We start from the raw sequence: 27,550 nt of genomic DNA, 5'->3' as shown, positions 1-27,550 counted from the left end.
ATGATCCATGTTTTCATTATGTCATTAACGAAACATACAAATAAATAAATAAACAAATAATTTAAGCTCTCACATAAATGTTTATATATATAGTAATGTAGGGAACTTATTTTGTTGGTAACTATTTCTTTTTTTTTTTTTTTTGGTTATTTAAGTCATTTGTAAAATGTGTCTACTAAAAACAAAAAATAAAAGTTGGTGTGTAGTATCTAAAGCTTGTTTTAGAAAGAAAAAAAGATACAAAATGGTTACCAATCCAAAATGGTTGTAAATGGAAGGTGCTATTCCTATTCACCATTGATTTCATTTCATAGCTTCACCCTATTCTCTAACTTGAATGAGTGGTGATACCAATCCGAAATGATAGTCTCTCATTAATAAAATTGTAAGGGGGGAAAAAAGCTAGAAAAGCTTCTAGGTTGTCACCAGTCTCTTCTAAAAACCACAAAGTTGAACCTATCCCTGGAAAGAGGTGTATGATCAAACCAAATTTACAGAACTGTTACATAAATGGCTAAGAGAAATAGACGAATGAAAAAAGGCCAAAAAAAAGGGTAAGAGAAGGCAAAAGGAAATAGCTCAAAAATAACCAAACCTGCTAATCAAATATTTCACATAGAAACAGCCAGCTTACATGTTCATAAATAGAGTTCCCACGGTTATTCCTTGAAAGGTGTTTGGTTCAGCAAGGCTTGATTTCAAATCCAATGCTCAAAAGTGTTCGAGCAGATTCCATTGCCTTCTCACCCCCAAGCTCCAAGGCCTCACCAGTCAACTCTCCTTCAGCATCCACAGACCACTGTGTTGAAGATATTTGGGACTCCACCACATCAGTTTTCTTCGGTTGTGCATTGCTGCTCATGGAGGCTGGTGCTGCAGCAGCTACAAGAAGAGCACTTGGTGGACCGTGTCGTTTCTTTGGTACAGGCGTGTCGTGGTCATGTACTCCCTTGTATGTTATTATTACTGCATTTGGATTTTCTACCGCTGATTCAATGTGCTTTCGGACTGGACACCCAGCAGAAGTACATCGGTAGTAGTTCCTGTAATTTTTTTTAGGAGAAAATGTAAATACTAACGTCAACATCAGAAAATGCAAGGCATCAAAGTATGATTTAGTAAAATCATTAGCGTGACATATAAATTAATTGGAGACGTTTGTTCCCTTTCTGTTCTTCACTTGAAGATATTACAAAAGTCTAAATTTGAGCAAGTGACTTCATCTGAGGAAATATAAAGAGAGACGCACAATTCTCCAAATTATGATCATGTCACATGATAAACAATACGATGAAATTTGATTGATTCTTTTCACTAGAGCTGACTCAATTGATAAACACAAATAATATAACATAACTAAAGCAAATTCCAGTTAACCAAAGTAAAATCTGATAACAATAAGCATAACAAAATATCATTGGTGTATTTAAGCATCAGCAGAGAGGTCCAAAAGGAAGGAGAGTTGGGAGTAACCAAGTTTCTGCAGTCTTATTAAAAAACTGTCTTAACTTCCATCAAATCAATAATAACTAATAAGACTATATAGATAGCTGTAAATCTTATTATAAAGAGGCAAAGCACCTAGGATGAGGATTTCCTTTCACCATTTTCTGACCATACTTCCGCCATCTGTATCCGTCACCCGAGATTCCAACGTCACCTGCAGCATGCACCACAAATTTGGGTTTCTTTCCAGGTTTTAAAGGAGTGCCTGAGTTTCCCGCACTGCTTTTTTTAACTCTAATTACCAGTAAGAAAAAAAAAGGTTAGCACTAGGTTTATACATGCTAAACATTATATGCAAAAGTAGCATCAAGAAAAAGAGCTCAGCAGCAATTCAAGGTGTGCAGACTTACATTTGTTTTGTCCCAGGTTCATCGTCATTCTCATCTTTGATTTTATATTCATCATTTCCATTAGAATCATTTGAGTGCTGTCGTTTCCTTTCAAAGACGACTATAGCTGCTTCTCGTAACGGTTCTTTTGAAGGTGTGGGAGAATCTGAATCATTAATTACTCTTCTGGAATGCTCAGCAATGATTTTTTTAACCACAGGCTCAACATAAGGCACAAGCTTACTTTCCTTTGGTGTACTAATCTTCCTAGGTGGATCGTGGCTATGTTGACTCTTGTAAACAATCTCTGTTGTTTGCCCTGAGTCATCACAACATTCAATCTTCTTAGCAAAGCATTCAGAATATGTACACTTGTAATAGCTACGTGAACCCTTAGGACTCTTCACTTGCTTCTGACCGTATTTTCTCCAATTGTAACCATCTGAAGCAGGTGTCCTTGCATTGGGAACAGATGATGGAGTTTTATGGTTGAAGAAATTTTTCTGGCTTGGCTCTGGCTTACATATTTTCTGGACCCTCTTAGGTGACAGCTTATGTTCAGATAAATTTGAACTTGCATAGGATGAGATAGACTGGGTAACTGAAGTTGGTGATTGGTCTGAATCAGGCCCTTTAAATATCGTCAACTGAAGACGGTTTTGTTCTTGCACCTTATCTGTCTGGGTTGCTTCAACAGCCAAAGGCTCACTGTGGGAAGACGGAGCTTGCTGCTTATGAGATAATGAGGTGAAAAGGAATTAGACACTGTAATATAGTAATATACTATGGCATTAAATCACCTAGCTTACATTATTGCAATGCACTGGATGCAGTTACTTTAATGATAATCAGAAACAAGCCATCAAGATTATAATAAAAACATACCACAAAGATTATAACATGTATCTAAAAAAGTTCAAAGGCTCAAAGAATCAAACTAGGCTCAAGTATCTAACTCCCAAGTTGTTGCATCACAAACTCTATTGCCCAACAATTCTCTCACTACACACATCCTGACTACATATTCTTTGGCAGGAAACAAACACATATTAGCGAAGAAAGACATAAAAGGAGGGAAATGATATCCCCGCTGAACCAATGGATTACAAGAAATATTCCCAATTGGTGGCAACACAAACAAACAAAAGACATTAGGGAGGTTGCACCGAGTGGATGGAAAGATTCTTGATTATTTATTTCAGAAATATATCTTTAAAAGAATTAATTAACAACAGTTTGTTCATTTGAAATTTCCACAAATCCAGTTACCATGAATCTTCCTTGGCTCATAGAGAAAACAACGTCAATGATTAATCATCAATTTTCCTCTCAAACGAATATCTTAAACGCATCTTGGAAGGAGACGAATATACCGGCAATAAGCTTTGCAACAAGAACATTGGTTATATTAATAATGGGAAAATGTAAACTTAAAAACCAGAAGGTGAAAATTCTTCAATAATATGGAGGAAGACATCAAAATTAGATTTGTGTATGCTTCATATTTTAATCACAAACAACAAATATTCACATGATAATTAATTTAACATAAAACGCCAGCCTCATTAAATCATACATTCTTTTAACAAAAAAATCATAAATAAAACACAGCTTCCTCTCTATTAACTCTATATCCAAAGCGCTAAAGAAACAAGATCAACCTCCTTACCTTCAATTCAGCTCCTTCGTCAGGCTGCAAACCTAAAGGATCAACAACAAAACATCACGCAAAGAAAAATTCGACCAAAAACAATAACTTAAAAACAAAATAATCGACGAACCTACCATCAGACGGACCGTTTTCAGCGGACGAAGCCACCGTTAGGGTTTCAGAAAGTGAACCCGTCACCAAAGCTTCATTAAGCGACGAACCGGTTGTCAACTCAGTCGGTTTGAACTCACTCCCTGTTCCTCCTCCTTCTCCTCCCAAGTCCACCTCTGATTCATCATCCGAATCGTCCATTTCTTCTTCATCATCTTCCTGGCCTTCAGTAGCCGCGTTGGAGCTTCCGAGTTGGTGAGTTCCAAAGCTTTCGGGTTCCGCCATAGCCGATTCTCCTCCCCGAAAAGAAGTAACCTCACCAGTAACTGTTGCAAAGTTGTTTTATAGTGTCCGAATCAAAGGCGATTCCGAAATCGAGTTATCGGAGTCTGCGTCTTAGTGACATAGAAAGGAATAGATTAGGTGAGAGAAAGAACGGTTTTTTAGAGAGAGAGAGAGAGGAAGCCGCTTTTAAAGTGTCTTTGACTATAGTTGACTCAGGTGATTTTAGTTAACGGACACCGTCAAATACTCCGCTACTTTACGGCCGTTAGATTTTCTTGAGTGGTTTCATGATCGTTGGATTTTTTTCATTGACGGTTGTGCTTTCACGGCGTTTATGGCCACATGGAGGCTTCTCTTTTGACTCCAATACAGTGACTAATTCCATTCTCTTAATATTTAATTATTCAATTCTTTTTTTATTTGGAATTTTGTTTTCCCCAAGATTCTTTCTCTTTCTTTTATTTTAAAATTCAAAGGAAAGAGTATTGTTTACTTCTGTTTAACTTAGTTTTTAATTTATGTAGACAAAGATTTTGTGCATTAATATCATCAAAGGATATTTTGCAACTATGTGTTTCATCAATTATTAATCACTTTTTATTATTTTTAAAACAAACACCAAACCTTTCTTCTCTCTCCTATAATTTAATTCACAATTTAAATTTTGTTATATTTTGTAAATGTTTTAGTTATTATGTTATATTTGAAAAGTCTTCTAAATTAATTTATATTTTTATTTGATTAGTGAATAATAAGTCAATAGTAGCCTAGATACTCACGTATAAAAAAATAATAATAAGTTCATCTTGTTTAAATTTGAAGGGACAATTAGCCTTTTCCTAGTAAAACAATACAATACAGTAGGGGCAGTCTAAGGGAAATGTTGAATTGATTAGAAAAAAATAGAAATCAGGATTTCATGTAAAAATATGAAATCGGTTTTAAAATAAATAAAAAAAAGTGACAGGAAGAAAATATATTAGGATACATATGGATATATACAAAATAATGTATAAGTTAAAATACCTTTAAATTCTTATGTATGCATAATAATATTTTATGAATAATTTGATAATGTATGAACCATTTTTAAACTCTTATATATGGATAATTAATTTTATTTCCTCCACAATATTTTAGAAGTTATTCTTAAATAAAACATTTATTGCATCAGATCATATAACAACATTTCTTAAGATGATAAGATATAACTATTTGATGTTTGGGATTAAGAGTAGCTCGTTGGACTATGAAGATTTGTGTGGTTCAGCAGTTTGTTTGCGACACACATCCAACTATGACATGTTATCTGGCCTTTAAGACAATAATTATAAAGCCATCATATCAGTTGGGCCAAGCCTTTGCACTTTTGGTTCTAGGAAACAACAGCCACTCAATCAAGATCAGCTTAAATGGCCTTCAAGCCCTCCCTTCTCTTTGCATTGGTTGAGATTCATTCCTTTCTAACCAAGGCGGCAAATTCGGGTGGACAACTTTCAAAGATACATATAGTATGTAGGAAATTAGAGTTGGTTCAACCTTCTCTGTTGAAAGATTTTCGGAATAACAAGCCTTTGTACAAAAGAAAAAGGAGAGAGTGGCCCAATGAACAGCACAACTGTTTTGAATGAGCAGAATCCAACATCTAAGGCAATTCACAAGGGTATTCAAATGACAGAAAACGAGAGGATAACAGATTTTATAAGTATTGTACTATATAAAAGAAGAGTGAAATGTATGTAATCCTTTCATCAGAGTTGCAAGGATATCAGCAGGTTCAACATTTCCTATAATATTTTCCCATTGAAAGAAGCTTCATGGATGTTTAAGCTTTTAATTTCACAGCTGATAATATGTTTTTATTACATATAAGCATACTTGATAGGACTCCTGATGACACTGAGCCATCGTCAGGTGTAGCCGTAGCCCTGTATTTAATTTTTAGGACCAATGTCCTTGAGAGCACAGATCTGCTCTTCTCCCATTGCAGACATGACAGTTAGTACGAGATCTTTGCCTTCAGCGAACCCATCTTTAAGCTATCAACATGAAATTGAATGAAAAAATTTATGGCGTTGCAGAGAGCTATATGGCAATGACTTGAAGATTTGTAAATGTAACGGTATATTATCATTTATGTACCTGCGTAAGCAGGTTATCATCGGTGGGAAGCCTCAGGTCATCCTTGGTGTTTCCATTTTCAGTAAGGAGACTGACCTGCAAAAATAAACTAATGAAATCAATATATAGGTTAAGACTGCAAGGCTCCCTCCTTTCTTCATGTACTCTTTGGTTACATTTCTTGAATATTTATTGAAGCGATAGACAGAGAAATTGATCTAAACTTTCGTATACAAAGCAAAATCATGTAAAAATATAATTAAAACTTACAAAACCATCCTCAGATATGTCGATCAGCTGATAATCGGTGCGATTAACATGGGGAACCTGCAAAGGTATAGTTTTTTTGGATAAGAAACATGTATATTAAAATAACAAAAGAGAATACATGCAAAGATTTTTAGACAAAAAAAATTCAGTACTTAGATAAGTAGAGCATAATAAGTAAGTGACAAAGAAATTACATCACAGTTGTGAGAAGAAGGAACAATATCTTCAAGTTTCTTCCCATTGAATATGTCAATTGCCACAAAGTGGCACTTTGCATGCCCATGTTTGCCAGTTTTTGAAGTAGAAACTTCAACTACCTGAAAGGAAAAGAGTTGGGGGGAAAAAGGTATTATATGGCAGCATAATATGCTTGGCAAGTGGCTTGAAAACATACTATTTTGTGTATGCATGGCACATTTCAGAAAACCCTCAATGGGAAATAGAACTATTTTTTTAACACAAGAAACGATTTGGTTGATGTATGAAATTCTGAGAAATTTACAAAAAAATGATTAGAAATCCATGAGGATTATAAAAGGCTTCATGAGGATTATAAAAGGCTTTCTCGGTAGATTAAAAGGGAAGCGTAGCCATACAAAGCAAATAGATTAGACAATTTACATCAAGAAATAGCATAATAAATAACGAGGTCAAAAAACACTTCAAACGGGTGCTCTTTATCCAAAAAGACTCTTTGATTTCTATCCTTCCATGGAACCCAAAAGAAGGCCACAGATACATGCATCCACAGCAATGCTTTGGCTCTCCAAAAGGGGTGGCTCACTAGGATAATGATCAGGAAACCCTTAACATCCGTAGGAAGAACAGGAGACCACCCAAAAGCTTTATGCACTCTGCTCCAAAAATAACAAGAAAACAAACGTGAATGAAAATGAAGTTTTGAAATTCATCATCCAGTTTACACAACGTGCACCAACTGGGTGAAATTTCCATGAATGGCGTGTGTCTTTGAAGGAGATCCTTGGTGTCGAAAGCTTCGTATAAAAGTTCCCAAAGAAGAAATTTAATCTTCTTCGGGCATGTAACTGTTCTTATAGCACTGCCCAAAGAAGACTACAAAAGGAATGCCGAGTCCCCCATGGCAAATGGAACTATAACCATGGACATTGTATCATGTGATCACACAAAAAAGATGACATGCAATAGCATAGTTCTTTCTTGAAAAGAAAAGCTTTGCTAATGCTTCAAAGACATTTCGTTACAACATAAAATTCAAAGATAGTAATATATTGCAATATCAAGAGAAGTTGCAATATACCAATAGCCTTTCAATAGGGTTATCTCTCTCTATCAAAGTCCTACAATGGAAACTCTCAACAAAATGATCCATCCCCCTCTAAGATGCCCAACTCCTGTCATTTATATCCAAACAACACTAGTTAATACTCATATGTCCCAACTACTACCATACTAATATTACCAATATATATATCCCTACTAGTTAGTACTCTCACAAAAGACAAATGCAGCATGAGAAATATATCCACTATTAGCATTTTAGCCTGGCATCCACCTCTTAGGCCAAGTCCAGCTCAAAAAATTTACTAAATAAAATGCACGCTCAAGCTACATTTGAGACAAACCAATCCAAATTGGGTGAAATAATTACTTGCCAACGCCATTATAGATAATCAACCATTAACCCTGAAATTTCATAGCCTTGCAGTTAAATCAGATCTTGCACAACCTCTTCAACCCACTGAAATTGTTCAACATAGGTGAAGGATTCAAACCTAATGTCATGTAAGTTGAACTACGCTAACCTTGAAGCGGATAACACATAATACATAAGTAAACGGTCCCAGTCTTCCTCTTATAACCAAAAATCCCTTCGTTTCAAGAAAAAGAGTTTCACCCACTATAGTTGTGTACGACGACAAATCTTTCTCTCAATTCATCAAACTTTAAATACCCCGAAAGCACAAGGTCCAACCAAAGAGAAAGTAAGGGGGAAACTTAAGTGAATCAGAGAAACCATGAATAACAGTAACAATTACCATAATCAGTAGTCACAGAGTTAAAAGTTAAGGACCATGTTCACTTAGAAATAGAACCAACAAAATTAGCAAACAACCGAACGAATACCCTTTCAGAGAAAATATAAAGAACAACCCACTTTCATGATTCAAAAGAATAAAGAAAGAAAAAAGAAAAAAGAAGTTGGACACCTTGCAGGGTCTGTTCTTGATTACGATGTAGCCATTTTTGCGAATGGCTCCAGCCTGCTGAGGAAAAGTCTTGGAAGCTCCGGCGTCGGCCTTGGAGTCGAAGTGGTGCTCCTCGTCCGACATCGCTGCACCGGCGTTTCCCTATTTTTGGTTTCACACACAGTTGTGAATGTTCCGTCTCTGAAGACGTTGTAGACGACGAAGTGATCGGCTATAATATTCCTGTAGGCTTTTCAGAGGCCCAAGTCTCCAATTGAGAGAGATGAAATCGTGACCGTTGGATTAGTCGTTCCCGCAATCCCATCGCCGTTTTCTAACTGCTTTTTCAAATCCTCTTTTTCTTTTCTTCCTCAAAGAGAATAAAAGCATATTTTTCCATTCAATTTAAACCTTACGAATGAAAATGGCAATTACTCGATTTTACTTTATCAATCCAACAAACATTTTAATCCTTCAACTCCCTTTCCTTATCTTATATCATTTCTCTTTCAACCACTAAAATATTTGTTTACATCACAAAATAAGCAAGAGAACAGAGTCTTTCTAGTATCAACTTCGAAGTCAAAGATTTGATTGTTCTAGTAACATAAATCAATACCCATGCAAAAAAAAATCTAAAACAAAGTAATAAAAATTGTAAATGTTCCAAATTTTCTGTAAAAATACATGTGAATCCATAGTAATAATAAGAATAGAATATTGAAATCAACAGTTCATAAATCATATCAAGCAATATTTGGGTATAAAAGGTATAGAGAATAAGAATTTTGTTGACCATTTCAAAATAGCATAGAAAAAATATGAAAGGAATCCATACATTTTTCTTTTGTTTCTTTATTGCAAAATTATCCCAAGCCATTGAAAAATAGTCCACCCATTTGGCAAAAGAATATTCTATTTTACTTTCACTATAAAAGCAATTCTTTATTTTTATTCTTATCCCACCCAAAAATAAAATCTAAGAACATTAATACATAAGATTTCAATACTTCAATATTTTGCCCATGAAAACAATAATTAAACTATTTCCCATTTGAAATAGTTTTAATATTTTACTATTTTTAACGTGCTTCATAATTTTATATATTTATATATAGGACAAAAATAGAATAACCGTTGAAAAAATAAATAAAAGAAGAGACTAAGTTGAAGGTATTGTGATACATGACTTTCATTAATCCAGTTATAGTGTATCGAGCACACAACTTTCTTCCACAATATTTATTGTTGTTATTATTACTTTTAAAATAGAAAGTATATGTACTCATTTAACCATTGTTAAAAAGAAAAGTTAGAAATTTGTATTTGTTTTAAAAGTCGTATAAAAGTTAGAGTTTTAATTTTGAATTTTTATAAGTAGTTCAAAGTACACCCGAAACTCTATAATAAATTTTTTAATGAAATTCGAGATTTGATGACTTAAAACAATGCTAGATTTTTTTAAAAATATATTATGAAAAAAAAGTTTAGGCTTCATAGATTTGAAATGAAATAAAAATAAATATAAAATTGGTAAGTTTGTAACACGATGTTTATCCTACCATTTAATTTGTAATTTAAAATTAAAATTAGATGATTTTTTTTTACAATCCAAATTTAAATTAGTTGAGTGTATATTTAAAAATATATTAAAAATAATAAAAAGAGGTTTGAAATCGTTGATTTAGCTCATTATTTGGCATGGTTAATACCCAAAAACTAAGTTAAGCAAAAGAAAAATCTAAAAAATAATTTATTAAAAGTAAATTAGGAAAAACACATATTTTATATTATTATTTATGAAAAAAAATATAATTTTCACTTGGTAAATTGTTTAGATAATGAGAAAATAAATATGGTAGTTATATATAATTATATATGACAAATTATTTTAGGTATCGATGTTGAAGTCATAAAAAATAAAAAGTAATAAAATATATACAATAAGCCAGTACCGATTAAACTTAATAGTTATTGAAAGTATAGAAACTAAAATTGAACAAACAAAAAATACATATATTTTAACCTAAAATTATAAAATTAGTGTGATATGGTATGAAATGGAAGCATAGATCATTTTAGTTTCATGATTATGAAGTAGCTAATGTAGGGTTTAGGCTTAATTTTGCATTGAAAGAAAAAATAACTAATGTCACCCATGGTGAATTATTACGTTATGGTTGAGTTTTAGACCATGAACTAATCAAACTTTAGAAGTGGTTAAAATCTATCTATATATATAATCTTAAGACTTTTTAGTAATTATTTTAACTTCATTTATAGCCATTTAAATTTTAAATTTTTTATAACTCTATTTTAATTTTTGTTTATTAGAAACAAAATCCATAAATGTATGGTTCCAGATTTGTTTTCTATATTTAAAAAACAAAATGTATTTTTCGAAAGTTTTTTTTTTCTTTTCAATTTTCCTTCATAATTTTAGAAACAAATTTCTTATTTAAAAAGCAAAAAAGTAAACATTTCTATTTTTAAAACAAAAAAAAAGAAAAAACAAATGGATTTGCAAACGTCTTTAGTTTTTGAAAATTAAGATACATAAACAACATTTTCACATATAATTCTTTTTTTGTTTTCTTATTTATTCTACCATTATTTAAAAACTAAATTCGAGTTAATAGAATTAGTTTATAAAATTATGATTAATAAGATATGTCTAACAGATATATGAGTTTTAATTGTGTTGCCAATATTTATAAACTCCACCTGTCAAAGTTTTCTGACACCAAAGTTATAGTTTCAGTATTTTGATTTTCTTGACTCTGGCTGTTGGTTCTGAAGTTAATAGACAGGCTAAATAAATATGATTTGTCATTCTACTTTTTACTTCATCCTATCTCTTTGGAAGTTCTTAATGTTGATTAATCATACACTGTGTCATTACTGTGACCCTTATCAAATTTAATCACTTTTAAAGTACATCAATGTTTAGTACCTACCTGCTATCATAGCAGGTAGGATGCTATCTTGGTAAAACTTGCTTGCACAATCAATTTTCATATACTGAATCACTTTTTTTCCAATATTGTGGTGTTCTTTCTTATGGGTAGGTGAATATAAATAGTAGGATTTTCAAGTTTGAGGATGAAAATAGGCAGCACCTAATTAGGTAGAAGGGAAACTAACACCACTGTTTTAAAATTTTGTGAACGAAAGGTTAGAAGTTAAAATTTATAGGTTTCTTTTTATGAACTTTTCTTACTCAAATACACATACACACTGATCTTGCTTTCCACCTTGTTTCTTTTTTTCTTTGCTATCTCTTGCTTGTGCTTTTCTAGGTCTAGTCTTGCTCTCGCAAGCTTGTGTTCTTTGTTTCATAAATTTGATCTCATCCACATCAAGGCGGGCAAATGTACCGTAAAGAGTTAACAATTTGACAAGGGAAGTGTGGCATAAGATTTATCTTTTTCTTATAAAAAGAAAAAAAGAAGAAAATCAGAACTACCATTTGCTTTTACTTTTGGAAATGAACTCATTACATATATTCTCTGACCTTATTATGTACGTTCAAAGAAAAAGTATTTCTTTAATTTGAACGAATGACATTACTGAGATATTTTCATTAAAGATTTGAAGTCTAGTCTAAGAAAATAGCATTGTAATTTACAGAAAGAGATGAAAAGAGATGAAAAGAAATATTGAGACTATCTAATACTGTAGTGGTAGTGGGAAACCACATACAAACTTTCTGCTCTAAATCTTCTTCCAAATGATGGCAATGGCACCTAAATTTCAAATCTCTCGCTCTGTTTTGTTTTGTTTTCCTAGCCAAGATCTGGGATTTAGACGTCCTGCTATATACATCTTCATTTTTCTTCAACTAATCTATCTCACAAATCTAACAGCCAACAAAAGGCGGATCATTTTTCTATCAGAAAGAAGCAAATCAGCAAATCAGCAAATCATTAACTGAATGATGAAATTATAGGAGCAGGTGGTGTCTCCCATATATCGAAAACATTTTCCTCGCTATGAAGTGCAAAAAGGCGATCCCCACCAATGGAAAAGTCGCAGATCGAACCACCAACGCTTCGTCGAAGCCTAGATGTCAAAACCCAGTCAGGTCCACACAACACTGATATAGAATCATTCATGGATGAAAAAAGCTGCCCTTCATGTAATGCTAACTTGGGGTAGCATGGCTCTTCTGGCATTTTTCCCTTCATTAGCCTACTTCTTGAGCTCCATCGTATGCTTCCTCCACTGCTGCTTCTCAAATCCAAAAATCCCAAATCTTCATACTCATTCACTACACATATTGCATTGTTTTCCTCCATGGCTATGGCATCTCTTACTCTCCTTTCATCTACTGTCAATGGAGCTCCAATATCAGACCAAGACCATACCATTTTCTTCTCTCTAAAATCCAATAGGCTAATGTAGCAATTGTCCTTTCTAGGAAATAGGGTTGCAACCAATAAGCAATTCGTTCCATTCAACCATTGGAGTTTATCAGCATCCCCAAGTGACCAACCTGCAGGTTCATAGAAAAAATCTGTTTGTTTTCCTGTGATTTGATCCCAAACACCAATCCCATACTCATTGCTTCTACCTTTACAACTAGAGAAGATTTTATAATCAGAACTGAAACTCAAAGCTCCGGCTGTACAACTCTTTACCTGATTGTCATGACTGACTTGAAACTTATGCCGAAGCTCGCCAGTTGACTTGCAGAACATCCCCATTCCGCCGTCGCCGCGGCCTAATCGCTCACAAACGCTGATCACGATATTCTCAGCATCGATCCACCCCACGTCGTTGACTCGCTGATAATCAAGATTGATTGGAGGGTGTTCGTCGAGCATCCAATCATAGACATGAACCATAGAGCCATGAGCAATGCAGCAACCACCATCGGGACCGGCTCGGATGGCAGTTCCGTCTCCTGGGGCTTGGCCAGTTGCAGAATGGGAAAGCTTCAATCTATTGCCGTCGAATTGGCCCCATTTGGCAGAGCGGAAATGGTCCTGCAGGCCGTAGAAAAGAGCCTCCCGATAGAGGAGTTTCTCCGGCATGTTAGCCGGGATATAGAGCTCTCCGGTGCGTAAGAGATCAAGTAGCACGGCGAAGCAATCAGGGTTCCGATCAATGAAGAATTCATCGGAATTAAGGGATTGTAAATCCCAATTATCATCAAAAAGTGCCCCAAATAAAGAATTCCGGCCAGCATTCGCAAGAGTTGTAGCGGTTGTTTCAAACAATCTACCCCCAACATTGAATCTCACCCTATCTTTCTGAATCCCCATAATTGAATTCCCTCGAAACGGGAATACCCAGATGGGGTTTTGGCAATTGGAAAACAAATGAAACTCAATTTCTCAAGATATCGCTAAACAGAGGAATAATCTCTCCTGCAAAATCGTAGAAACACAAAGAACAGAAACAAGCTAAAATTAGAAAAGAAACCAACCCAAAGATAATCAAATAAGAAGAGAACACACAACCAACAACAGGATCAAGAAGCTCCAAATATAAAAGAAAAAACAAATTGAAATATAAAATTACACGACTCTCGAGCTGAAAAACAGAGGAAAACAAAAGAAAAAAGACGAAATTGATAATCTGTAAATACCTTTTCTTTTCTTTTTTTCCCTTACTTTTCTGAGAAAAACTATGATTTGGGTAATGAAGAATGGCGGAAAAAGAAGATGGGATTTTAAATTTATTGGATTTGGTGAAGAAGATGAATTAATAAAGAGTATGGAGCGGTTGGATTTCAAAAAGTTGACTCTCTCTCTCAACTTCATAGGGGTCTCCTCTTTACCTTGTGTTCGGAGTTTGGACAGAGTCCAACTTCAAAAAGAAAAATATCAATAATGAAAAATAGAAGAAGAGAAAGAGAAAAGAAAATCATTGGCATCGTGGGCTCCGCTCGTAATTCGACATTTCTTTAATATAAGACCGTCGGATGAACGTGATCGTAGAACATCTCCAAAGTTAATTCGATGAGCGCGGCCTCACATGAGTATTCAGTAATCTCTCGCAATTAATAAAATCAGCTCTCACACCCCCAAGAACCGTCTCTACCTTTTCACTTCTTTCGATGGACAGACCCCAGAAAAATCTTTAATTATGCTTCCACGTAACCCTAACCCTAATCAAAACCATCCATTTCCTTTTCAATTTGGGAGATTTTGTTGATTAAAACTTCCACTTCATGTATATCTACACACCTAAAAATAATGTAAAATGGTTGATAATTGTTTCTATTTTGAAGTGGGGAAAAAAAGTGCATAAGAAAATCTTTAAATAGTCCTTAAAGTATGGATTTTAGACTTTAGTTAATCTTCTAATATTTACCTCATAAGTATTCAACTTTTTTATAAATAAAAAAACTTGAATAGGCATTATTTAAATAACGTAAAATAACTCGAATTAGAATTGTCTAAATTTAACAATATGACTCATTGTTTTTTTTAAAAAAAGGTTTTAATTAATGAAATATTGATATTAACAATAATTAGATATGGAAAGTGAGAGTTATATACACAAATAATATGTAATATATATAGAGTTTTCAAATGATTAATAAAAAAAATTCCCTAAAATTAAATTTCAAATCAAATTAATGATTCACACCATAATTAATTAGTTGCTTAAGAGTTAAGCTTTTATTTCAACAACTTTGTGTTTTAGAGATAAGAGAGTGATCATCAAGATATTTCTTTCACTAATTTTTTGATCCAATAATTGATCCAATTAATTTCAAAGCTTTATCTTTCAATCTTAGGATAATGACTATGATGTGTAAACCATATTTTTTTGTACCTAAATGGATAAACAATATTAGCTAAACCTCATTGGTGAAAATCACTTTTCAAACATACAAATTTTTTAAAAACAAATAAATATTTAAAATTAAGCACAATAATGATAATATCTTTTTTTTCATCCACTCAAACACTCAAGTTATATATCTTCTTTTATCTAATGTCTACCTAGTTAGCACAAATATATATAACCCTAACTATTCTAAATTAAAGTTTGCTAACACAATTCTCAACTCAAGTCGAAAAAATATGAAGAAAGTGGATTTGATTTTAGTTTGATTGTTAGAGACAAATAGAAAGAGAAAAGAAAGAATTGAGAATTGTGTTAGTAAACTTTAATTTAAAGGAAACAAAAAAAACACTACACCTATAATGTATAAACATTTTTGTAAACACCTCGTCATAGATACCCTAATCATTTATTCATGGTGGGATTTTGAGCTAGAAGTAGTTTTTGTAATGAATAATAAAAATGGCTTATTTTATTTTGAAGTCCTTCATTATCAAGCATCCAAATCGAGAGAGAAAGCTCTCCAATTCGAAGTCTATCACACTTCATTTACTCATTTATCTTTACTCTAATTTTATATATTTCAATCCCTTTTTATTTTCATATATCTCAATACTATATTTTATATTTTAAGATCTTTTAAAAAATATAACAAAATATTCGTCTAATATATTTAAAAAATAAAACAAATTTGGGTACGCAAATCGGTTTTTATAAATGAATGAAGTAATTGTCAATTGAGTTGCTCAAGTAATGAGACCATAGTTCAAAGTTATAAAGGAGATGAAGAATTAATAATCACAAGAAATTACATGTACATAATAATGGATATGGCTCCATCTTGTCATAGATACAATTAAAATAAGGTTCAAAAATCGAGATCATAATTACAATGAATAGTTATATAGTTTTTAATTCCCTTTTTACTATGCAAGTCAAATATATATTATATCAACTTTAGAAATGTTATAAACAAGTTTGAATTAAACCAGCACATCAAAAATTGAACCCAACCAAAGTTACGATAATATCAAACAATGTTAATTAAGCAAAAATGATATAATTATTTTATAAGGCAAGTTTGTAATTTATATTTTGAAATAATTTTAAATTTAGTTTAATAACGATCAACTCTAGCTTTTATTATCATTCAACCGTAGTAACCACAATAAGCAAGGGCCAATTTCGGTGACCATTTTGTATGACCAATTTTCACGACTAGTAATTTGAGATTAATGAAGACACATTTAATATGTAACAAATAAATTTACATATAAAAATACAATTAAAAAAGAACCGTCAAATACGAGTTTTCTGATTTATCAAAAGTTAGAGTAAATAAACTTAATTTTACATTTTTAAGTGCTTTTTCAATTTATTAAATTTGATTTTGAATGCCAATTTTGTAAATAATAAAAGTTGATTTTAATTCTTTTGAAATTACTCTAAAACATTTATTTAGTAAACAACTACGAGATTAATAGTGAATTAATAATATAGTTAACTAAATTGTTAATGATTGAGGTTGTTACTAAATCAGCCTTTGCTTTGCTTGAGAATTATCGATCCTATCGGTGACATGATTTGATCAACTTTCCTTTAACTTAAAGTGATTGAAAATGATAACTTCTTCAAACTTCACTCTTTATACAATTTTATTATAATTACATTTTGTTGTTCAAAGGCCCCATTGGCAGCCTATAGCTACACAAATTGACTAATTAAATACAAGTATGTGCTTCTTTCTTTCAAAATACACCTTCTCCATTTACGTTATGAAATAACAAAAACATATTAGAAGTTGTTCGAATGAGAGTTGCTATAGTTTCGAGTTATTACAGTCAGGTTATAATAGTTTGTACTATTTGGGTTGAAATTATTTTAGTTTAAATTATAATAATATATGTTTGACGTGAGTTTGATGAAAAAATAGTGAACATATTGTAGTAAAGAATAAAAAAAATAATGAATGAGAAATAATAAATATGGCAGCAAATAAGGATTTTGAAATAATTTTTACTATATTTAATTGAAAACTTTTAAATTGTAACAATACGTGGTTATTATAGTCTTAAATAATCATCGTTCCAAACAATCTCGTAATATTCATAGCATTTTCATCTATAGACATGAACTGTCTAAACACAAATTGAATAATTACCATTTTAAGAGAAACTATTTTGTTATTTTGTTATATGAAAAGTGAGGGGAATTAATGGATACAACTAGTCACCACAGGAAAAAGTTGACACATTTATGTTAGTACCATAGTCTTTGTGACCAATTTGTGAATATTATTTAAAATGTATGCCAATAAGTTAATAAAGTAACATATGAAGCCAACATAAAATAACAAACATTATAATATAATACCATACCACTGACATTTCAAATAATATATAATGTAAAAGATTTGTACTTTAATTCAATAATATTAAGTATTATTGAAATTATTTAGGAGTGTTTTGTAAAATTCAAACCAAAGCCTTCAAAAACAGAAAAAAAAAACAGTTTGATTTATAGTGAAATTCTGAAAATGAGAACAAATTTTTAAGAAAAAAAAAAAGAAAGATATTATTTAAATTGATACAATTATCAAACTAACTTCTAATTTTTTTTCAAAAAAAATTGCTAACTTATCACTGAAGATGTCCATTTACATTCATACATATTAAATAAGTGAAAGATTGAACCATTGATCTTTAGAAATAAAGGTCACGTTGATACAATGAAACTAAACTTAATTTAACCATTAGAGGCATATTAAATTTGGAAGGTAAGTATATTAAACTATTTTCAAATTGCAAACAACTTATATTTTGCCAAGAAGAGAAGGAAAATTATTTATACAAAACTATTTTAATTGGTTGAAGCCTTTCTTCCTATCTTTTAGAACTTTTGCTCGAGTTGTTTATGATTTATTTTTGTGTATCACATTTTAATAAGTGTATCTTGACCTCGAATTGAGACATCATTTTCATTTTATAGCACTTGGCTGCCTTTTTAAGAAATAAAAATGTATATTGTATTTGTAAATGTTGGGGTGACAGCAAGATCTTTTCCATTGAATCATATTTGGGGTATGGCCTCATTTTATTATTATTTTATGAAAGGTTTATGTTCAATCATATGAGCTATGTGTCCCATTATGAAAATGGATGTCACCATTTTACTCTATATATTTAAATGCACAACTTTCTTTCTTTCTTTCTTTTCGAAAATACCTTCAAAAATAATTTTCTATTTATATATATATTTTATATACGTATGTGTGTACTCCATATTACTATTATTATTATTTTTAATTTAGTGTCTCAAAGAGGACAAAGCATTCTTCAGTCTTCTTCAAAAATTTAAAATTTAAAATTAAAATAAGACATTGTTCAGTTTTTTTTTCTTTTTCTTCTGAGTAGTAGTGTACTACCACTATTTATTATTAATAGCAATAATAGTAATAATTGGGTTTTTGTTTATATATGGTTTTCTCTTCCTTTTTCCCCTATTTTAGAGTTTGGAGTTACTTTCTATTGCCATTGGGCTTTAAACTCGAAATCATAGGGCCCATATCGAAGTGCAGGCCTAGCCCAAGTGTTGACCAATTCTTAAAATCGGCCCAAGTATTAGACGGTCGCTTTGATGGAAATTGGTGGGAGAGTTGTTGTGGGTGAAAATGATGAAAGAGAATTAATATTCCACGATGCAAAATATAGCATTTTCATCCTACAACTATTTATTCAATCTGATTTCATTCCTGTGATTTTATAAATGTTGGGGTGAATTTGGACTTTGAGAAAATATGTCTAACAAAATAGAATTTATCTAATCAAATCTAATCCTAATTTATTAGTATTAGGAAAGAAACAACTCATCCTTATCTCAAATGAGAAAGATATACTCCTATCTCATTTTTCCCATAAATACATCATTATAACTCCATCACCATGTGATGTACTTGAATTTGGGATGTATGAGATTTTCCTTTCCTTTTTGTGTGTTTGGTATATCTTCTCTTCCTCAATTTACAAATTTACTATTGATGTCACGTAAATGTTATTGAAAATTAAAATTCCACCTTTAATATATTATAAATCCTGGATTAAGTCCCTTTTAAAAGAAAAATTGCTAAAGTTTGGTTGTAAACATTAATATATTTAGATAAATTTGTAAGTTGAATAACACATAATACTTAACTTCCTGAACATCAACATTTACCATATACATATATATATTAATTAGGCCCATGGGCCACATGACTGTTGTTTGCAAAACTAAGAAAAGTGAAGCCCAATCCGGTAATCTATCTACTTACCTATAAAAGGAGTAAAATGTTGCATTATCTCCTCCATATGCTACTAATTGCTAATGTATTTGTGTTTATATTGTTTATACATTTGATAATGATGTATTTGACTCATAAGTTATTGATAAATTTGTTAGTTGTTCACTTGTTTATATGCAAATATGATATGAAAAACAAATAAAAATTAATATTTAAAACTTTGGTCACATTTATAAAATATCAAACATTGATAACAAATGTACTAAATAACATTGAAATGACCACAAATGCAATTTGGTTTAGAAAAGGAATTGTAGTGGAGAAAATAGAAAAGAGAACCCATGTCCTCCATGCGCCAATTAATGCATTGTTGCGTCTTTGAATGGTATTAAACATAATATAGAACCTTCCTCATAAATACTAAACAAAAATCTATTCTTTTTTTCTTTTGTTTAAAAATTATTTAATTGTGATTGACTATTTTCTCTTTTATCTTTTAAGTTCAATAAATTAAATAAATGCATTTAAACTTTGTGGGGATCATGTTTCTGTTTGTACAATCACAAACCTATTAAATTGCAAAATTACAATACCTTAAAGAAAAAAAGAAAAAAAAGAAAAAAAAAGACATTGTCATTAATTGTTAGAATTTCAATAATAGTATTTTCCCCTTTTGACTTCTGAGTACATTCAATTTTTATATGATAATCTACAAATTGGTTATTCAATAATCAATATATTTGTTTCGACTATATGAAATTTTGGTTGAACCATAAATATATGTATACTTTAGTTAAACCCAAACATTTAATTTTGAGATGGAAAGTAGAGATTCATATCAATTAAATTATATACATTTTAGTTTATAATATTTGTTTAGTCTAATCTAAACTAAATATCGTCAAATTAGTTGAAATGCTTGAAGCCATGTGTGTGTTTAGATTGTAATATAAGAAATTATATTCCAAAAAAAGAAAAAAGAAAAAACTAATGTTATGAATCTTATCAATATTATTTTCTCTCTAATCTATCTCTTTAATTTTCTTTTATGGACATTTTAATAAACTATTCATTCTCTCACACGAAACACACACGAATTAATTACATCAAACTACGTATAGTTACATGTTTAAAATGTTAATTAAAAAATAATTTACATTGTTCTAGACCGTACTAATTTCTAGGACAAATTGTAAAAATAGTCTTCGAATATAGTTGTGGTTACCGCTATGTTCTTAATTCAAGTCATCAATTAACTTAGACAAGTGTTAAAATAGGTTTTTAAACTTACATAATTGTATAGAAATTGTAACAATAGTATAAATTGTCCAACTCCTAAATTTGTCTCTTCTATCTATGACATTGTCACATTTTCCTTTGAAAACGATGTAAGTCTTTTCAAACGGAGTTTGGACATTACATAATTTAACCTATTTTTAAGGACGGTCCAATTTCTACAATTATTATAAAACTTGACGTTCAAACATTGATATTTGAACAAGTATGCCATTTTTTACCATTAAAAGTGTGAGATGGTCTAACATATATGTTTATGAAATCGAATAATGACATATAACATGAGATGTGTTGATTTGAGGAATATGTGTTGGTAAGGTAATACCGTAAACATAAGAAAGGCAAAGAAGCCAAAAATATCCACTATAATTAGGGATATATATAATCGAATCAGCATTATATTATAAAGGAAAAGAGTATTATTATTATTGATTAAGATAATTAGCTAGAAAGCTCTCTTACATTTACTTAGAGATTGAGGAATGTTGCTAATTATGAAAACTCATTATATATCTCTATTGAGTTCTTTTTACTCCTTACCCTCTCAATTAATACTCATCATTCATTTATTTTCTCCCTCCCTCTCTCTTTTTACAACAATGCATTGCATGCCCCATTACCATATGTAATCATCATTATTTTAACTAAACTTTAATTTAATATTTTGTTTCTTTTTCTTTAATTATTCATTTGGATATATGTAGTTGGATCAATGCTGTTCACATTTTATTAAAGTAATTTTTTTTTTTAAAAAAAAACTTTACTTTACTAAATGGCACTTACATTAATTATAATATTGCCTAATTCAAAAGTATAGTGAATATAGAATTTAGATCATAAAAGGCATTGCTTTTTTGTTTTCTTTTCTTTTCCTTTCTCTCTTTTTGGCTGATGAAAAGTAGAGGGAAGTTAGGATTATGAAGTGATTTACTTTATTTTTTAAGAAGGAGAATATGTTATTTGTTTGATTGTTTTTTCTTTAATATATTTCCATATTGCATGCATGGATTATTCTTTTTACTATGAAATGGAAATGCTAATTTATCCATCAACTGATGTAAAATCTATTGAATTGTGGAAAAATATCTTTTAAAAAATCAATATATCCATGATTATAATAATGAATATATAATAAAGTTTTATTTTAACAAAAATGTAAATAAGATAAGATAAAATAAAATATAACATTGAGTTGAAAGTGACCTAATTATAAAATGGACTGTGATATGATTATTGAGCAGTGTAATTAATTATAAAATATGGTTTGATTGTTTAGCATAATTATCAAACATTATGATATTACTAATTGTTTTATTTGTATTGATAGACATCTGGATGATAAAAAGAAAAAGAGAAATAAAAAAGAGGAAATGTAAAACTTTAAGAAAAGGAGGCCATGTGAAAGAAAGAGTTGTGGGGTTGAAATTCCCAATCTACTAATCAATATCTCACATTTCTCTATAATCTCCATGAAATTCAATTAAAATTGTTCCTTCTGTTCTTTCTCTCTCTCTCTTTTTTTCTTTTCTTTTTCATAATACAAAATAAAATCATAATATAAGCTACAATTTGATAATGATTTTAAGTCGGTGGTAACATTTTTAATACCAATAGTGTTTAATGAGTTCTTTCTTTTTCTTTTCAAAGAATATTAGTAGATATCTTTCAAAGATTTTTAGTAGGAGCTTTTGCAAAAAAATAGAAAGAAAAAAAATTCAACCATAAAAATGTAAAAAGAAATACTAAATAAATTGAACATAATATAATTTTGAGAATCCACTAAAGAAAAGTAAAATATATATATATATATCCTAAAATGGTTAGGTTTATATTTGGACCACCATAGCCATGGAAATTAAGGAAGAAAAAAAGGGTAGGAGGTGGTGGAAAAAAACTACCTAAAAACTACTTGAGAAAAAGGAGATGGTCTTTGGAATCTTGACTTTTTCTTTGGGTCTAATTAACACAATTTCCACTCCCCCATGTTCATACTCCACACCTAATGCATTCAAATTTCTATTCTCTATTAAACAAATATTTCTCATCTTTTAGAATATGGAGATTCACATATGGATGACATCAAATGAGCAAAAGGAAAAAGAAGAAGAAGAGGAATTGTGTTCACTAACTAAACCATTTCACCAATTCAACTAATCTAATTCACCATTAGAGAGATAGTTTTATTGTAACATTCGAGAATATTTAACAAAATTCATGACTTAGCCTTACTAATAATTAAAAGTAGAAAAACTCCAAAAATGAGCACATACTCTAGTCTAGTGAATTTTTTTGTAATACTCTCGTGATACTATACTCCATTTGTTAGACTAGACATACTAACGTAGTAGAAAAATTTCCAACGTTTCTGAATCTTCAAACAAATAAGGAGGCATCGGAGATTGGGCATGAACAGTAGAACAATTTAATTTTCTGCATAGCCAAACATGGGAAGAAGGTGATGATTCCTCAAAATACTTGAATGTGAAGTCTGTCCTTCCTTTTCATATGCATGATGAAAATAATAAGATAACTTTAAACACAAACTTCTCCTTCAAAAAGTTAAACCCCCTTTGCCTTTTAAGTGGGAATCATCTACTTGGATCTTTTCTTTTCACACTCGAAAAAGGTTTTCTTTTTTAAAAGTTATATGTTTTCCAATGAGTTGGTGCTAATAAATTATGGTTTTATAGGACGATGATTTTGAATATTTGATCTGTTCTTTTTTTTTTTTTTTTTTGGGTGTAGTAGTTGGGTCTTGGAGATGATGAGAATGGTAATTTCTAAGGATTTTGTATTAAAGAAAATGAAAGGGAATCATTGCTATTGCTACACACTATTATATCAAGATGATATCATAGCATTAGGGCGGTATGTATTTTATAATACAATTATAAAATTTGAACTATAGAAGCATTAAAATATATGGGAATGTGTATTTTTTGTATTTTAATAGTTTGTATAAGTTTCTTGGGAGTATGGGTTTGGATAGAAGAAGGCAGGCGCAGAAAGTGAAATTAGAATCCCAAAGCAAAAGCTAATGCTTCTATAGTTCTATTCTATTTCTCCCACTGTCTAAAACTAAAATCCCAGATTTTTATTTGAAAATAGTTACTTACTTGCAAATAACAAATGATGATCAGCACTCATTCAATACTGAAAGAATCATTGAATTCCCACCAACAATTTCTGATAAATTCGCCAACCTAACACTCTCTTTCTATTAAAACTCACCTCCTCATTTAAGAATCCCAACCTCTTCTTCAACCTCTATAACTTCCCCTCTTTTATATTTCTACCTCTTTTTTACACTATCAGTCTCTTTCTACCATGGAAGCTCATAACCTAAAGCTGAAGTGTTGATAACATTCATCAGGTAAGCTCAGAGACTGTCCTTTGAAACCCATTGGCCTTTTTTTGATTTATTCAGCTGTTTTTTCGGTTATTATAAAGGTTCGGGAAATGGAGTATGGCATTTTAGAGGGTTTTTTTTAGTGTTGGAACTTGATGGAGTTGCAGAAGAATCCAGGAAAGTTGCCTGGAGATGAACCAGGGACCATTTACGAGAGATTCTCAGTGAATTAAGTAATGATGGTTTGGGAAAACTAAAAGGGGTTGGCTCTGTTTTTCAATTTTTTTTCTTGCTTTCAAGAGTTTTCCTGAGATGGGGTTTCGTTTCTTTGGTTCCATTTTAGTTCTTGCGTTGTTCTTCAAACCTTTGGCTTGTCAGCAACCCAATACAGATGGGTTTTATATATCCGAGTTTATGAAGAAGGTGGGATTGAACTCTTCTGTCTACAATTTTTCTGCTCCTGTTTGTTCATGGAAAGGGGTTTTCTGTGACAAAAAAGGAAATGTTATCGAGTTTGTGGCTTCTGGCATAGGCCTCTCCGGCGCTATTCCTGACAATACACTCGGAAAACTCAGCAGACTTCAGAGTTTGGACCTTAGCAACAATAAAATCACCGGATTTCCTACAGATTTTTGGAGTTTAGGCTTACTGAAGAGGCTTAATCTCTCATCTAACCAGATTTCTGGTCCTCTCGGAGACAGCATTTGCAACTTTGGACAGCTTGAAAGTGTTGATATTTCCGTCAACAATTTCTCTGGGAAAATTCCAGAATCTATCAGCTCGTTACTTAGTCTCCGAGTCCTGAAATTAGACCACAACAGGTTTGGAGAAAGCATTCCATCAGGAATTCTAAATTGTCAGTCTCTGGTTTCGATGGACCTTTCATACAATCGGCTAAATGGATCGCTTCCAGGTGGATTTGGGGCTGCATTTCCCAAGCTTGAAAGCTTGAACCTTGCAGGAAATGGGATTCATGGCCTTGATTCAGATTTTTCTGGGCTTACGGCCTTAACAGCTCTTAACATATCAGGAAACTTGTTTCAGGGTTCGGTTATGGGCTTGTTCAAAGAGCAGTTGAAGGTGTTAGATGTAAGCAGAAATCAATTTCAGGGTAACATTTCTCAGGTACAGCTCAATTCTAGTTACAACTGGTCTCATTTGTTGTATCTAGACTTGTCTCAGAATCATCTCGGTGGAGAAATTTTCAACATTTTGGAGAAAGCCCAAAATCTCAAGTACCTCAATCTTGCTTATAATAAATTTAGTAGCCTGGAATTTCCTCATGTTAGTTTGCTTTCAAGTTTAGAATACCTTAATCTATCCAAATCCGGCCTCACCAATCACATTCCTCCTGGAATCTCACAATTGAGTCATCTGAATACCCTTGACATCTCCCAGAATCATCTCACGGGCAGAATCCCGTCTTTGAGCGTAAAAAACCTTCAAATTCTTGATGTTTCGCAGAATAATTTGAGTGGAGAAATCCCTTTATCTCTCTTAGAAAAACTGCCATGGATGGAGAGATTCAACTTCTCCTACAATAATTTGACCTTTTGTGATTCTAAAATTTCCTTCAAAACCCTCCAAGCAGCCTTCCTTGGGTCAGCAAACAGCTGCCCCATTGCTGCAAATCCGAGTCTCTTCGTTAGAAAACCCAGTAAACATGAGGTCTTGAAGCTGGCTCTGGCTGTTACTTTCTCCATGATCTGCTTACTTTTAGCCGTGATATTTCTAGCATTCGGATGCAGAAGGAAAAGCAGGACATGGGTGGTAAAGCAGGCCTCTTACAAAGAAGAGCAAAATATTTCAGGGCCCTTCTCTTTCCAAACTGATTCAACCACATGGGTGGCTGATGTTAAGCAGGCAACATCGGTCTCGGTAGTAATTTTTCAGAAGCCATTGTTGAATATAACCTTTGCAGATCTCTTGTCTGCAACTTCTAATTTCGACAGGGGTACCCTATTGGCAGAGGGTAAGTTTGGACCCGTCTATAGAGGATTTCTACCTGGAGGAATTCATGTGGCTGTGAAAGTTTTGGTCCATGGTTCTACATTGACGGAACGGGAAGCTGCAAGAGAACTTGAGTATCTCGGTCGAATTAAACACCCCAATCTTGTGCCATTAACTGGATATTGCTTGGCTGGGGATCAAAGAATTGCCATCTATGATTATATGGAGAATGGGACGTTGCAGAATTTGCTGCATGACTTGCCACTGGGTGTTCAAACAACAGAAGACTGGAGTACAGATACATGGGAAGAAGTTGACAACAATGGAATAGAAAATGTTGGTTCAGAAGGTATGTTAACGACTTGGAGATTCCGCCACAAAATTGCATTGGGTACTGCTCGAGCACTTGCATTTCTTCATCATGGGTGCTCACCTCCGATCATTCATAGAGATGTTAAAGCCAGTAGCGTTTACCTGGATTATAACTTAGAGCCCAGATTGTCAGATTTTGGATTGGCGAAGGTTTTTGGCAATGGTCTAAGTGAAGAGATTTCGCGTGGTTCACCTGGTTACGCTCCACCAGAGTTTTTGCAGCCTGAGAATGACCCTGTAACACCCAAAACTGATGTATACTGCTTTGGTGTTGTCCTGTTTGAACTAGTTACTGGTAAGAAGCCAATTGGTGATGACTATCCAGAGGGAAAAGAAGCCGACTTGGTGAGTTGGGTAAGAGGACTTGTGAGAAAGAATCAAGGATTAAGAGCTATTGATCCAAAAATTCGAGGTACAGGACCAGATGATCAAATGGAGGAGGCCCTTAAGATTGCTTATCTATGCACAGCCGACCTTCCATCGAAACGACCAAGCATGCAGCAGATAGTTGGACTTCTCAAGGACATCGAACCATCAGCTTAGAAGAATTCAATAGATCAAAAAGAAAAGCATTTGGGGTTCTACTTTGGTTCTTTTGAACTCCCTTCTTTGATGCTGCTAAGGGAAGTGTACAGTACAGTCATCCTGGAAAGATATGCTTCAAAATGTTCCATGTATTTTTTTTCTTTCCTAATATTCATTGTGCAACATCAGAATTTTATGTCAAATACATGAGTTAGTCGAAGGAACTGAAAAATGGGAATTTCATCACAGTTTTAGTACAATGAGAGTTCAGTTTTTAGAACAGCATGTTGGGGTGTAACTACTAACCTTAGTAAACTAACTAATATCGCTAAAGTCATAAATTTCTTTTATCTCCTTTTTCCATCCTCGAGACTTTAGGTATCATAAAAAGGGTTGAAGGCATGAAAGTCTGCTGATGATATCCAATGTACTAGTCCTTTTCAATAATTGTTTTCAACTATTATTTCACCAGAACAATTGTGTTGGAGAATATGGTAGTTGGGGGGGGGGGGGGGGGGGGGGGGGGGGGGCGTGCTT

General features: G+C 32.3%; 4 protein-coding genes across 6 annotated transcripts; 1 reads left to right on the top strand and 3 right to left on the bottom strand.

The window, feature by feature from the left end:
* Window positions 1-262: 262 nt before the first annotated feature.
* Window positions 263-4,048, bottom strand: WRKY4 (probable WRKY transcription factor 32-like). Of its 2 annotated transcripts, XM_031888384.1 has the most exons (6): window positions 3,621-4,048; window positions 3,505-3,536; window positions 1,857-2,563; window positions 1,582-1,740; window positions 635-1,043; window positions 263-462 (listed from the first exon to the last, which is right to left on the bottom strand). In XM_031888384.1, the coding sequence occupies exons 1-5, from the start codon at window positions 3,880-3,882 to the stop codon at window positions 683-685; spliced, it is 1,521 nt and encodes a 506-aa protein (XP_031744244.1). In that variant the 5' UTR covers window positions 3,883-4,048; the 3' UTR covers window positions 263-462; window positions 635-682. The 2 variants fall into 2 exon arrangements, with proteins under 2 accessions (XP_031744244.1, NP_001267648.1); NM_001280719.1 differs by lacking the exon at window positions 263-462 and having other exon boundaries at window positions 683-1,043; window positions 3,621-3,882.
* Window positions 4,049-5,554: 1,506 nt separating this feature from the next.
* On the bottom strand, window positions 5,555-8,791 carry LOC101210204 (eukaryotic translation initiation factor 5A-2). The gene is made up of 5 exons (XM_004146634.3): window positions 8,463-8,791; window positions 6,468-6,590; window positions 6,274-6,330; window positions 6,025-6,099; window positions 5,555-5,921 (listed from the first exon to the last, which is right to left on the bottom strand). Exons 1-5 carry the CDS (start codon window positions 8,583-8,585, stop codon window positions 5,817-5,819), a joined length of 483 nt encoding a protein of 160 aa, XP_004146682.1. The 5' UTR covers window positions 8,586-8,791; the 3' UTR covers window positions 5,555-5,816.
* Window positions 8,792-11,888: 3,097 nt separating this feature from the next.
* On the bottom strand, window positions 11,889-14,596 carry LOC101210455 (BTB/POZ domain-containing protein At2g24240). Of its 2 annotated transcripts, none has more exons than XM_031880206.1 (2): window positions 14,227-14,596; window positions 11,889-13,813 (listed from the first exon to the last, which is right to left on the bottom strand). In XM_031880206.1, exon 2 carries the CDS (start codon window positions 13,706-13,708, stop codon window positions 12,368-12,370), a length of 1,341 nt encoding a protein of 446 aa, XP_031736066.1. In that variant the 5' UTR covers window positions 13,709-13,813; window positions 14,227-14,596; the 3' UTR covers window positions 11,889-12,367. The 2 variants fall into 2 exon arrangements, with proteins under 2 accessions (XP_031736066.1, XP_004146684.1); XM_004146636.3 differs by having other exon boundaries at window positions 14,035-14,592.
* A 9,190-nt stretch (window positions 14,597-23,786) lies between these two features.
* LOC101221240 (probable LRR receptor-like serine/threonine-protein kinase At2g24230) lies at window positions 23,787-27,298 on the top strand. Its single transcript, XM_004146675.3, has one exon. The coding sequence runs from the start codon at window positions 24,479-24,481 to the stop codon at window positions 27,029-27,031; it is 2,553 nt and encodes an 850-aa protein (XP_004146723.3). The 5' UTR covers window positions 23,787-24,478; the 3' UTR covers window positions 27,032-27,298.
* The last annotated feature ends 252 nt before the right edge of the window (window positions 27,299-27,550 follow it).

Source organism: Cucumis sativus, chromosome 1 (genome assembly GCF_000004075.3).
Source record: "Cucumis sativus cultivar 9930 chromosome 1, Cucumber_9930_V3, whole genome shotgun sequence".
NCBI classification, from domain to species: domain Eukaryota; kingdom Viridiplantae; phylum Streptophyta; class Magnoliopsida; order Cucurbitales; family Cucurbitaceae; genus Cucumis; species Cucumis sativus.
Note: the sequence above shows the minus strand (reverse complement) of the source record. Positions and strands in the feature narration are given on the sequence as shown.

Excerpts from the sequence above, each read along its gene's own strand:
- LOC101221240 (XM_004146675.3), top strand. The coding sequence starts at position 24,479 with ATGGGGTTTCGTTTCTTTGGTTCCATTTTAGTTCTTGCGTTGTTCTTC.
- LOC101210204 (XM_004146634.3), bottom strand. The coding sequence starts at position 8,585 with ATGTCGGACGAGGAGCACCACTTCGACTCCAAGGCCGACGCCGGAGCT. Across the intron at positions 6,591-8,462 it reads TCAAGAACAGACCCTGCAAG|GTAGTTGAAGTTTCTACTTC; the intron begins GTGTCCAACTTC and ends TTTTCCTTTCAG. Across the intron at positions 5,922-6,024 it reads ATGATAACCTGCTTACGCAG|CTTAAAGATGGGTTCGCTGA; the intron begins GTACATAAATGA and ends TCATGTTGATAG.
- WRKY4 (XM_031888384.1), bottom strand. The coding sequence starts at position 3,882 with ATGGCGGAACCCGAAAGCTTTGGAACTCACCAACTCGGAAGCTCCAAC. Across the intron at positions 3,537-3,620 it reads TGAAAACGGTCCGTCTGATG|GTTTGCAGCCTGACGAAGGA; the intron begins GTAGGTTCGTCG and ends TTGATCCTTTAG. Across the intron at positions 2,564-3,504 it reads ACGAAGGAGCTGAATTGAAG|CAAGCTCCGTCTTCCCACAG; the intron begins GTAAGGAGGTTG and ends TCTCATAAGCAG.
- LOC101210455 (XM_031880206.1), bottom strand. The coding sequence starts at position 13,708 with ATGGGGATTCAGAAAGATAGGGTGAGATTCAATGTTGGGGGTAGATTG.